Below are 13,205 nucleotides of genomic sequence, written 5' to 3'. Positions count from 1 at the left end.
AGGCATTTCAAACGTGACTTTTCAGGACAACACTACCCTTGTATACCACGGGAATGGACTGATCTCCCGCCACCTGACCAGCATCGTTTTTAGCATCCGTACGCGTAAACGCAATGCAGCAGTGTTGCATGCGGAGAGTGGGCCAGACTTTGTGACGGTATCCATTCAAGATGGTTCTCTGGTGCTTGAGATGTTAAGTGGACCTTCTTCTTCATCATCTTTGTCACCAGTGACCTTGCACAGCCCAAGACCAGTGGCCGATGGAGAATGGCATGTTGTAGAGCTGCTAATGGCCAGTCCTTGGGCTAACAGTTCCAAGTGGATCTTGGTTCCCTTAGACGAAAAGGATGAGCCTACTGTATCTGACTCAATGACGGGAAATCTAGACTTTCTCCGAGAGGGAACAGATATCATGCTAGGAGGACTCGGCCCGGACTCTAGTTGGAATCTGATTGGTTGTCTGAGTAATGTTGAGATTGGTGGAATCGTGCTTCCGTATTACGACCAGTCCGAGGTGAGATTCCCACGTAACCAGGAAGAGAAGTTCAATAAAATATCAGAGAAACCTGTCCAGACTGGCTGTGTTGGTGAAATGGTGTGCGAACCCAACCCCTGCCTGCATGGAGGCATCTGTGACGATGACTTCAACCTTTTTCAGTGCTTCTGTCTTCCTGGCTGGGGTGGTGATCACTGCGAGCTGAATACAAACACCTGCGCCTCCAACCCCTGTCAACATGGATACTGCAGTGTGCAGGACCTCACATACAGCTGCACGTGTGAGAGTGGCTACACCGGCACCAACTGTGAGGTGAAGGTGGACGTATGTGCCGGTCAAAAGTGTGCAAATGGAGGGACCTGCTTGCATGGCTTAAACAGCTATTCATGCCTCTGTCCCGACAGGTTTACCGGGCCAAATTGCAAGTAAGTCTCAAGCAGTTGATTAGACATGTTCATTATTGCTATTGGTCATACTCAGAGTTAGGGATTTGAACAAGCCCCTAAGCAAGGGTTCCTCAAATCCAGCCCTTGAGGGCCAGTTAACTCTGCATGGCAGATGCTCTCAAGATTTGCCCTGACCCTAATTATTAAACTTTGCCATGTAACTGGCCCCACCATTGTCGTACGCAATTTGACTTACAGCATAAGAGTAACCCCTGACGAGATGTATAGAAGCATCGCACGCTTTGACGCCTCTCGCGGATAGGGCTGGGCAACAAACTCAAGCCCCTCTTCTGTTATATCAAAATCCTCCGCCATTTCTCTTTACAAATTCTTGTTTTAGACTTCTAATTCATGACCGGTGTTTGGTTTTGCTCTATCCTCTGCGCTTCTTTGTTCGTCAATGCGCATGCGTCAAGGGTTACTCTTCCGCCGTAAATCAGTGCGTACTGCAAACCGCCCGAAGTTAGTTACTTTAGTCTATACATTTTTTAATATTTTTCTTAGACAAACGCGCCACTTCGCTTCAGAAGGCCTTTATTAATCCTCCGGAGCCGTGTGTAGCAGTTATATGATGGATAGATGCACTACATACACGAAACAACAATTCACTGCCATTATAAAGCTTGGATTAGCCAGGAGTTTTTAAATATAACTCAGATTTTATTTGTCTGAAAGAAGAATGTCATATACACCTAGGAGGACTTGAGGTTGAGTAAATCATGGGCTAATTTTCATTTTTGGGTGAACTAAACCTTCAACAGTTGGGCAATTAAACAAGGGAAAAATTTCATTAGAATAAACTTGAAAGAGGGACCTGAGGCATACCAAGTGGGCCAAAATATCTTTGGGATACAAATAGATTGCTCTTATTGTACTACGCTAAAACTGTGGTGGTGAGTTTTGAGGAGGCACTTTTGTTTATATCGGTTGAAGACAGAGTTGGGTAAGGAGTTACGATCTAAGTTTAGCAGACATTGCGGAGGTTGTGTGAATCCACAACCCTGATTTGAAACTTTACACCAAGGCAATCCACCGGTACATCTGTAAGGAGTCACGTTTGTCCCTCCTGCAAAACATTGAACCAAGTCAAGAAGAGACTTTCCTTAGATAAGATATCAACCTGGTGTTAAAAAGCCATAGCTAGTCTTAAAAAGCTACTCCACTTTTCAAAGGAAAGAGACTGCAGACATAAATTTAGACTTTGTGCATTGAAACGGGCCACAAACCTCACACAATGATTCCCATCAAATAAACAACCAACTCGAATGAATCAGGACCCCTAAGGGACTGATTTGTTATAAAGGTAATGCAAATCATATAATTGCTTTTATGGTGTTGTTTATGCTAGCGTGACTGCAGAGATGTGTCTGTTGCCATACGTGTCATTTGAAAGCGGTAATGGTAGTAATAGTGTCTGTTGAGAGTGCCCATCCTCCAGTTGTTGCGTTAGGCCTTCGGGGTGGCATCTAAGGCAAGTCTGCAGCCATTTATCTCATAAACATGTTTTGTTGCCAGACTGCTTCATAGCATTCCTTTGAAACTGCCTTGCAGGCAGCTGGGAGACATAATAGATCTATCTTTTCCCCACTGCAGAGTTAGAGAGATCTTTGGTGTAAAGTTTTGCTGCATAAAAAAAGAATGACGCTTGCTGTTTGTTTGTCTCTTTCCTGTTCCCTCTGTCTCACAACAGCACTCAGATTGAAGAGACTCCGTGGTACGTAGTTGTCAGGAGCGTGTAAGTGGCGTTTTACTATTGACTTTTATTTATCCTTTCCTTTTTATACACTCTTCTTGTTTTCTTTCCTTCCTCTTTCTCTATCCCTTCTTTCCTGTCATCATCCTGCGTTTCTCATTTCCTTCTTACTTACATTTCCTTTTTGTTGTCTCTACCTCTTCTATTTTGCCTAGACCTCCTTCCTACAATCCTTCCCTCCCTTCCTCATACTTTTCATTTCTTCTCTCTATCTCTTCTTTCTTGTTATCCTACTTTTTTCCTCTATCTTACCGTTTCCCTGCCTTCCTTCTGTTCAAATCCTTTCCTTCTCTAATCCTTCTTTCTTGCCTCCCTTCCTTCAGACTACTTTTACCATTTCTTTCATGCCTGAAAACTATGACAATTTTTCTCTCTTTCGTCTTTTACCCTTCCTTCCTTCCTTCCTTCCTTCCTTCCTTCCTTCCTTCCTTCCTTCCTTCCTTCCTTCCTTCCTTCCTTCCTTCCTTCCTTCCTTCCTTCCTTCCTTCCTTCCTTCCTTCCTTCCTTCCCTTGTCCCCTTTAACCCTTCTTTAATTGCTGCCCTGCTTTCTTTCTTTCCTGCCTCTTTCCTCTCTTCCTTCATATCTGTCTTTTTCTACTTTCATTTCCCTTCTTTATTGCCTTTTCTTTTCTTCATTTTTTCCTTCCTGTTTTTTTACACCCTTTGTTTCTTACATCCGTCCTACTTTCCAATACTTTCCTTTCTCTTCATATCTATTTCCTTCTTTCTTTCTTGCAGTATTTTTTTCATTCTCTTCTTCCTACTTTTTCTTTTTCTGCCATTCTACCTTTCTGTCTCAATTTCAGATTGTCTCTGTAAAATAATAGAAAACCACAATAAGTAACATTTCCTTTCCAAAAACTTGACAAGATATGTCAAATCATATCTTTGTCCATACAGAATAACAATGGGGGGTCTCCATATTAGCTGTATGTTAATCCCTGCATAAGGCGACAGTTTTTTGTATTCTCTTTGTCTTGTGGTCAGAAGTCCATTCACATGCTAATGTAATTATTCTAATAGTAGGCTAATCCTCTTTTGTGCTGGACAAAGCAGTAGGGGCGGATATAGGGGGGTAGGTAGTAGCCCCTTACATGGGTCTCAGGAGGAGAGGATAGCTTCTTCATCATCTGTTATGTTTCTTTCTTTTCCCTCATCCTCCCCATCCCTAGACCGCCCAAGCTCCCGGTGTCCATCTGTGGTGATGAACAGCAGAACTACACTTGTTTCAATGGAGGGAACTGTTCTGACACCAACATGATGTGTGACTGCCTCCCTGGGTTTTCGGGTCACTGGTGATTATTCCTTCTCTTTCTTTGTTCACATGATCTAATAAACATGTGTTAATGAATTTCAGAGTAGTTATGTAGAAAGTAGGCATGTTATTGCAGTACCAGTGTTAGAATGATCAGGATATTTGTATTATTTTTTGTATAGCCATAATATTTAAGTTAGAAATAACAAGGTTTGTTTTCTCTATGCATTTGTCACTTAGGTGTGAAGTAGAGCTTGATGAATGTAGATCCAACCCTTGCTTGAATGGCGGCTACTGCCAGAACATGGTCAACAAGTTCCAGTGTGTCTGTGAAATGACCTTCGCGGGCGAGACCTGTGAAGTCGACGTAAGCGACCTTTACTTTTACATGGGGGCTTTGTTTTGGCAAAACCTCTTCCAGTTTCTCTCCTACCTCATTCTGCGCTTAGACGATGAGCCAGAGGTAGACTGGGGTGACAACGAGTAAACGGGTCTGTGGGGGGCTAGTTTAGGGGCTTTCGCTCTTTTGGTGTGTTCATACTACAGGAACTGGGAATGATTTTAGTTATAGGAACGCCTTTTGGGGTGGGTGTATTGGGCGATTTGTGCTAAAAAACGGTCAGAATTTATAAAGACACATAGTGAAAAAATACCGCTAAAAAGGCGTGGTCAGGGGGATTTTTGCAGCTGGCCTTATTGCATGTATATTTGTAGGAGTTTCCTTTTAAGATGCAAAATTTATGGGAGGAGAGTATTTAAATGAATCACGTGAGTTGATTTACTTAGGTTTACGCTAGTCAATTTACTGGTGTTTGCGCCGTTATTTACTGCCCCCAAAAAAGCATGTCTTAAACTAGATGCTAACTTGGTAGATTGCGTTGCTCATTATGGAAAGGATCCGGCTGTGTCTGTGTTCTTTAATTTCAATATGTCACACAGAAGTTTTCACTCCCATCGGCACTTTTTTTGTTATTGCGCTCGTACACTAATTTGCCCTGTTTAGTAAATCTAGCCCTATATATTTACTCCACAAACAGCGATAGATGGAACTAAGGAGGAAATCCAACGCGACATTGACGGACCCAAGGAAAACGTGATTATGTATTTTGCTTAGCTAGAGACAATGGGACACACAGCAAACGCTATAGCATTTTTGTGTGCCGTTTACGTTCTTTGTTTAAAAGTTCTATCTAATAATGTATTAGATAGGACTGTTAAACAGATCATAAACTAATGAAGAATGGGAGCGTGCTCCCAAAACAAAATAAAAAGTCAGCCATGCTGTCAAAATAAAAGTCCCGCACGACAACCAGAGACGAAAGTGACGTCTTACATAACTTCAGAGTTCCTAATGGCAGGGTGAATACAACCAGGGACATGGCCCTAGAGGGAAATTTAGTTACCTGGGGACCGCCCTGGGGGCTACTTCCTGTAACTATGCTCCGGTGCGAAAGCCCCTTATAAGTGTTTTCTACACAGGTTTAATAAGCTGGAATGGAATTTTGATTAAAACATTTTTGCTTCACAACTCTGTTATTTAGGGTTCTTAGATATTTGATATGAATATATATTTAATTAAATGTCAATAAAGCATTTGTCAAGTAAATGTAATGTATTTGAACCATGTTATGGTGTACCGTGTTATTTGTTGGTTTGGGGAAAACAGTGTGGCTTATCATTGAAACCACTTAGTGCCTTGTGGTCAGACAGTGTTTATAAGTGAGTCTTTATGTCTTTATGAGTGTCACTCATAAAAGTGAGAATGGTAGACTGAAAATAATTTTGAGTATACTTGTGTTGTTGTGTTTAAGTTTATTGAATTAATTATTAAAAAGAATTAATATAACATTAATAACACTTCTAATAATGTTTATAAGGTAAGGTATGGAATTGATTTTGAACATTGTGAAGGAATTTACTGTTAATTTGTTTTATTGGTCCCGCACAAATTTTTCCAGTAATTTTGATAACTAATGGGGTGTAATAAAGTCCATAAAATGAATGTATTATATATAATGAAGTTATTTGATTTTTAAAAGCATTCATTGTTGGCACGGTATCTAAAAAGGACTTTAAGCATAGAAGAGATTTCGATTATTTCTGTTTAGCCATGAATATCCTCATTTTCATATTTATTTTCCTTTCTTTTTTCAGAACTGATTTACAATATCCCGCTATTGATCAACTCTTTTAAATCTTAAAATCATATTTAAAATGTTCCACTACTCTGTAATCCTTTCCATGTTTTTAACTAGCAATATGTCACACTCAGTAGTTTGTAGTGTTGTCACGTGTTCATCTGTCTGTTGATCTCCATGTTAGTGTTCATGACCAGACTGTGTACATTGTGTCTCTCACATTCTGTCTTTAGATGTCTGTCTTTAAATAAAGCATTTCTCTCCATCCCATCCATCATCAATCTGTTGTTTGTCCTTTGTCGGTTTTGTTTAGCTGTCTATTTTCTGTCATTTACACATCCAGAGACTGTGCCAGTGGCGGGTTTTGAAGAATGTTGCCACAGATTTTGATAGACAGAGCCACTGAACTAGGGGCGGCAGACACATCAAACACACAGCGGCACTGTAAAACCTATGGCAGGTGTGTTGAGTCAGCAATTTGTGTGTAATCCTGGCACTATTGGATGTTGAGACCAGGCAAAAGTGTGTACTGTGCAAGATTGAAACAAGTTGAAGTTTTTTTCCCAGATGCAACTTACAGTATATCAGTTGTTGTGACAGCTTTACTGAGTTAAGCGTAGAATTGGATACATTTGGTGAGGGCAGGGGATCACAACAATTTGGTTTACAGTTCCTCTATGAGGAATTACATGCTACTTAATTGAATAACGGTAAGCCCCTCCCCTCGAATGCAGATGAGCCAATGGCAGTTGAGTATCAGTTGACATGGGGACCGAAACACGGATATCTTTAGGTTTCAGCGCCATAGAAAAACATTGGAAGGTCCAAAGCTCTCATCGGTTTGATGCTACAAAAATGGTAAAATAATGTGCCTGCCTGGGGTACTGTAACTGATTCCAGGTATCCTGAAAGGATAGGCAATTGAATTTATTTTATTCACATGATGATGGGGTGCAGTAACATGGTTCCCTAAGAAATCAACCCCAGACGAAAACATTCATTTTCTGGTTGTCATACAATTAAAGTTAGAGAGTCCATGCTAACATACAAAACGAAATAGCTAACTGTTCTCGCGTTATGTACATTGTAGGTCAAAAACACATAAATGAAGGTCTACATTTCAGTGCCTCTCCCAATTAAACTGGCCAAATGTAAATTAATTTAATCTTACCCTGTGGTACATGAACCGTGTTGATCCCGGTTGTCATGACGACCGTAACATGAGGCTACACTTGCATTGTGATATGTAAACCCTCGCTTCGAAATGAATCTTGCTACCCACCATAAATAATTTAAAATATTTTATACATCCCTCCTTCTGTGTCCGAAATGTATCAAAAACATCCTGGTACAAGGTTTTTCACTTTGACCACTGTCATTGTAAGAAGTTCGCAACTCTGTTTGTTTGTCCGAGGTAGTAACAATAACTAAGGGGCGATAACGATGGGCTTACCGATAGGTCAGTCAGTTCTTTAAACTCTTTGCTACATACACACTTATAGGTCCTGCTTACACCTGGTATTAAGTTCAGATTACAAGTGGATGACGCTAAATACAGGCAGAATAAAGGGTGTAAAACATTTTGAGCTTGTCCACTTTCGACCCCTTCCAGAGGTAGTCGAAAACGCATTTGCTTTGGTAGTGTAAATGCATTCGAGCAACTAAAAAGACTATGGCTGAATCCGAAATCGCCCCCTAAACCCTCATTCACTATTCCCTATGGTTTCGGACACCACTACAAATTGCTGTCCCTTCAAATAATGCCCTATTTGAGGGTAGGGGGCGATTTCGGATTTAGCCTACGTCTATCTCCATCTACTGACCTAATGAGTAAACATTATGGGAAGCGCACTAGCTAGACGGGATTTAAACTCGACTGAAAATCAAATTTGATTTGAAGATGAAAGATGAAAACTATATTCTCTCACCATTCCTGATATCTAACACACACTCTGCGTTCGGCATCGTCTTGCGGCTGTCAGAGCAGAAACAAAAGCTGTTTTTCTGGCATTTCCAGTCATGTTCATTTGTAAATGCGTCAACTTATTTTGTTCATTTGATCGAAAGATCTGAAAAAGCCCATAAGCCCATAGACCCTCCTCTAAAAGAAATCAGGACAGAATTGGTTGAAAGTGGACAAAATGGAATAAAACAGCATTCACTTGGTGTAAACAGGAATGTGTCTCCCTCATTTTGTGATCCAATCGACCAAAACGCATCTTAATACCAGGTGTAAACACTGAACAGTTTTACAAAAAAATATATATTTTTTTATTATTTTATTTGCCCAGAATTCATTTATTCAGTATTCAACTCATATCATTTAATCTATGATGATGATGTTTATTGGTCAATTGTAATAGATTTTGATATTTTGGTGGGGCATAAAGTTAAATATTTCATAAGTTAAATTAGTCAGGTCCTGAAATTGTAATGAACTAAAAAGTCTTAGAAAAAACTTTATTTATATATAACTTATATAACTTTTTTATTATTAAGTATTTTCTTTTTTGTTTAAATTTTATATAAATGGTATAACCATTTAACCATATAAGATAAAACATATTTATGACTAAAGAAATAATGATATTTGACAAATACATGCCGTAATATGTAATACTGAAAACATATTTAATGTATTCAATATAAAATACTACTCTTACTTGATGGTTCACACACACACACACACACACACACACACACACACACACACACACACACACACACACACACACACACACACACACACACACACACACACACACACACACACACACACACAATGACCAAAAGGTATTTTATGTGATTGATGAGCTGAACTGATATCACAAAGCTTAAGGTTGCTGTGACTGAAAACAGAAAAGCACGGACAAATTGAATCCCCTAAACAAGTCCTTATTTTTAACATGTGAGCATAATGCTAATGTGTGGTTAAAGATAGCCGCTTTCCACTGAGCTAATCCCATCTAACAGGATAGATGCCGGAGAGAGGCTCTTATCTCAGGCTAAGACACGTCACAGTGTCGCTCTCTGAGCCTTGGTGTTTTCTTAAAGACCCCGCTAAATCAAAATGAGACATTCGGGACTTACTTTCGAAGCCATGATAGCGCACACATAGAAGTTAACGAAATCCCTTTAAAAAGACAAGTGCATTTAAAATTTACAGTCTTTCTCTCCTAGGAAAAGGGATTTTTGTCCAGTCATGCAATTTGCTAAAAAATATGATCTATTTATAGCTCATCGTAATCAGAGCACTATGTGTCGGGCAAGTATTTATATTATTGGCTAGTATAATATTTTGTATATTGTAATAAAACAAACCGGCACGTAGACATTTGTGCGAATCGGTTTACTGAACAGGTGCAATCAAATGAACCATCTGAGCGAACCGATTCACTAAAATGAATCAATTATTCTCTCAACAGGGATTTCTTTTTATTTCTTTGGACGTTGATTTACATAACAACGGCATTTTGGGGGCACGGGATTCAAAGTGCACGTTTTTGAAAACTATGCCGCTCCGTGTAAACTACGAAAATGCGAATTAATGACGTCATGCGCATGTGTATTACGTGTTCACTCTATAGACGCGTAGTGTTTCTTTACAAAGTGGCATTGCCATCCACTGACCTGGCATGAATAGTACAGCATTTTAGTCGTTTTCGAGGATACGCGTGAACGAGGGGGCGTTTTGATAACTTTGTCGTCTGTGCACGAAAAAACGCAAAGGAAAAACGTTGTTGTGTAAGTGTATGTAACGTTTAATTCAATGTTTGACGTCAAATCTCCCTAACATGGCTATAAACAAAATAATAAATAGTAAAATATGTCCTTCCTCAACTGCACTGTAAAAAAAATATTGTTGTTTTAACTTAAAAAAGTAAGTAACCTGGTTGCCTTTAAAGGGATACTTCACCGCTTTATTAAACTAAAACGAGTTGATACATACCTCTCTCGTCTCAGTGCGTGCACTTACGCCGCATTTACACGGGGCGTAGGCGTTAACGCTTGATGGAGGGCGTGGCTGAAGCTGGGTGCTGACGCGATCGTCATAGTGACAACAGCCAATCACATTAACTTGCCGCTTGGACCAAAACACAACACAAAAAAGCCCCTTTTTATGACAGCTAGTCTGTGAGACGAAATGGATGCCGATTTGGTTGTATGTGCGAGTGCGATTGCCCGTGTAGTTGTTGTCAGCGCACTGCACAGGTGCACGAAGCTGTTAAGTACATTAAATCATGAAAAGGCGCTGACAGCGAGAAGAATATCACGTAGTGGTCCAGGAGCTGCGTCTGGATCTTTAACGGTCTATGGTCTGGACGGTTCACGGAGCAGTAATGAACGCAATTGGCTAGTGTCTGCTGTAGGATATTTGCATACGGCGATCTGATTGGATCACGCCTGCGCTGGCGCTTCAAAAGTTGAGAATTCTTCAACTTCTGCCGCTTGCAAAGCGAGTGAAGCGCCGCGACGGAACCCACAATTCAGTTCGGCAACGGATGATGTCACCCATTCAAAGTAAATGGGAAGCGTTAACGCCTACGCCCCGTGTGAATGCGGCGTTAATCGCTCTGATGCGTGGTGATGATCTGATAGCATTTAGCTTAGCCCACTAAGCCCAGTTCATTCACTATGGAACCAAACAGAGATCAAGTTAGAAGTACCAAACACCTCCATCTTTTCCCTATTTAAATACAGTTACACGAATAGTTGAACGATCAAGTATGGCGACAAAATAAAACGTGGCGCGTTTCTAATCGGATTAAAAAGGAGAACTATAATGTATGGCGGATTAGCACTTCTGAGAGTACTTCGGCTCGGCGCAGTAAAAAGTCCTGGCCGAAACATCTTTCCTCACACCTCCCCCTCACTCTCATTTCTGGGAGATGTGAGGGAAGATGTTTCGGCCGGGACTTTTTACTGCGCCGAGCCGAAGTACTCTCAGAAGTGCTATTCCGCCATACATTATAGTTCTCCTTTTTAATCCGATTAGAAACGCGCCACGTTTTATTTTGTCACCATACTTGATCGGCAGTGAAGTATCCCTTTAAATTTTGAGTTTATTGAAAAAAATGTTTTGAGTTGATACAATGAAGGAAATTGGTTTAATAAATAGAAACTCAAATTATTATTGTATCTGAACCACATAAAAAATGTGATAAATCATGAAAATAGCACAATTTTGCATGCATCTCTGCGTCATCACAAATAAAACACACACAATTACCCAATGTTGTCGATTCTCAGCAATGTTCATTGTATTAGCTCAAATGTTTAATTTCAATGAACTCAAAATTAAGGCAACCAGATAAGTTTTTTTTTTTTTTTTTTTTTACAGTGTGAATACGAAATATGTCAGTTGTATCTAATGGTTTCGGCCTATCAGGGGTCAGCAATTATATATGCCGCAACTTTGGATTACAGTATAACTTTATGTAGGTTAAACATTCTGTTATTCTGAATAATTAAAAAAAAAATCATACAGTATCATTATTAATGCAATATATTTTTTAAAAAGAATCTTAAAATAGATAATTAATGCGGAGGGAATGTGACAGGGATGCAAGCACAGTTCTTGAGGGCTAGCGTTTTTGACTGCTGAAGCATAAATGTGTCTCAGTGTGAGGAATCTTTGGGTCTGTGGTTCTGTTCCACGTCTGCAGAGAAAGTTTGTGTCTTCAGAGTGACAGAATAGTGCTTGGCCAGCAGAAAGGCGCAGCGCCGTTCTGTGTGAAATGCAACTCAGCAGAGCATCGCTGCAGGTCTGAGAAACGAGGGGGGAAATATATCGGGAGAAGCTTATCGCAGTGACAGGGTCGTTTGTCTGCTGGAAAGTCTGGCTGTCTCTCTCCTTCTCGCTTTCTCTCACACACATAAAACATCGCCTTCAGAGCAGGTGATGAGCTCAGCTCAGAGTTTCTGTGGCCATGAGCTTCTTGCCTGTCTCTGCTCCTTCAGCAGATGGAGCCGGTGTGGGAAGGGCTGGGTTGGATAATCTAATTTTGGTCCTGAAGATCAGACCATCTACTCTAGAGTATTTTTGAGAAGTAGCATTTGGTGGTGTATATTGATTCTTTTATATATAATATAGCCTAGTAGGTCGATATGTGCGACATAGTAAAATAGAATAATAAATGTGTCACTAAATGAATAAGTTTTAGTGTCAGTCTTTCCACAGGTTACTTTGTTCTGCCAGTAGGTGGCGACAAGTGACTGTATTTTTGTTTGCATTAATGAATCGTTTGATTTGTTCAAAGCACTGAATCTCCCTGGGTGAGTTATTGAATCATTCAGGCAAAAGATTTGTTCAAAAACACTAGTTTGATCAGGAACATCAAAGTGCAGTGAGAGCTATTAGAGGAGAAGACGGCTCCACATCCTTTCCAATCGCTCTCACTGTACTTTGGTGTCACAAACCGATAGATCTGCAAATGCCGCTTCAAATCGAACACACTTAGGCTTCGTCCAAAAGCTTAAAAATGCTGCCTTCAAGAGGTGCATTCCAAGGTAGGAGGTCCAAGGCATGTCCAAATCCTTTTTTGAAGGCAGCATAGATGTATCCTTTGGTGCCTTTGATATCCTACAATCCTGATGAGTAAGTCATTGAACCATTCAATAAACCGGTTCATTTAAATCACTTACATATTCAGAAACAAAACAAAGGTTATGAGTCATTGAAACATTCATTCAACCAATTAATTTAAATCACTCACATATTCAGGAGGAAAACAAATGAGTGAGTCATTGAATCATTCATTCAACCGATTCATTTAAATCACTGATGTAGTCAGGAACAAAAGAAATGATTGAATCAATCATTCAACAGATTAATTTGAATCATTTAAGTATTCAGGAACAAAACAAATGAGTGAGCCATTTAATCAGTCATTCAACCGATTAATTTAAATCACTCACATTTTCAGGAACAAAACAATTGAGCCATTCACTGATTCATTCATTCAACCGATTCATTTAAATCACTCACATATTCAGGAACAAAAGAGTGAGTCATTGAATCATTAGGCTTGTTTGAGATGAGCAAAATCTGCGCAGAACCCATCACCGGTGATCAGCGCGAGATGCATGCCGGTTAGAAATGTGTCCGAGGGCGGT

The 13,205-nt window shown here is 40.0% G+C and overlaps 1 protein-coding gene across 4 annotated transcripts in view; it reads left to right on the top strand.

Annotated features, from left to right (window-relative positions):
* Positions 1–13,205, top strand: part of crb1 (crumbs cell polarity complex component 1) — a 29,783-nt gene that overhangs the window by 14,057 nt on the left and 2,521 nt on the right. For 2 of the 4 annotated variants that reach the window (XM_067416081.1, XM_067416079.1), the window contains 4 exons: positions 3–921; positions 2,633–2,677; positions 3,869–3,991; positions 4,192–4,318. In XM_067416081.1, the coding sequence (XP_067272182.1) occupies positions 3–921; positions 2,633–2,677; positions 3,869–3,991; positions 4,192–4,318 (1,214 nt within the window). Of the gene's footprint in view, positions 1–2; positions 922–2,632; positions 2,678–3,868; positions 3,992–4,191; positions 4,319–6,432; positions 6,550–13,205 lie in introns of those variants that run through there. The other 2 variants (XR_010897898.1, XM_067416080.1) reach the window with 2 other exon arrangements.

Source organism: Pseudorasbora parva, chromosome 14 (assembly GCF_024679245.1).
Source record: "Pseudorasbora parva isolate DD20220531a chromosome 14, ASM2467924v1, whole genome shotgun sequence".
NCBI classification, from domain to species: domain Eukaryota; kingdom Metazoa; phylum Chordata; class Actinopteri; order Cypriniformes; family Gobionidae; genus Pseudorasbora; species Pseudorasbora parva.
This window is presented reverse-complemented; position numbering and strand designations above follow the sequence as displayed.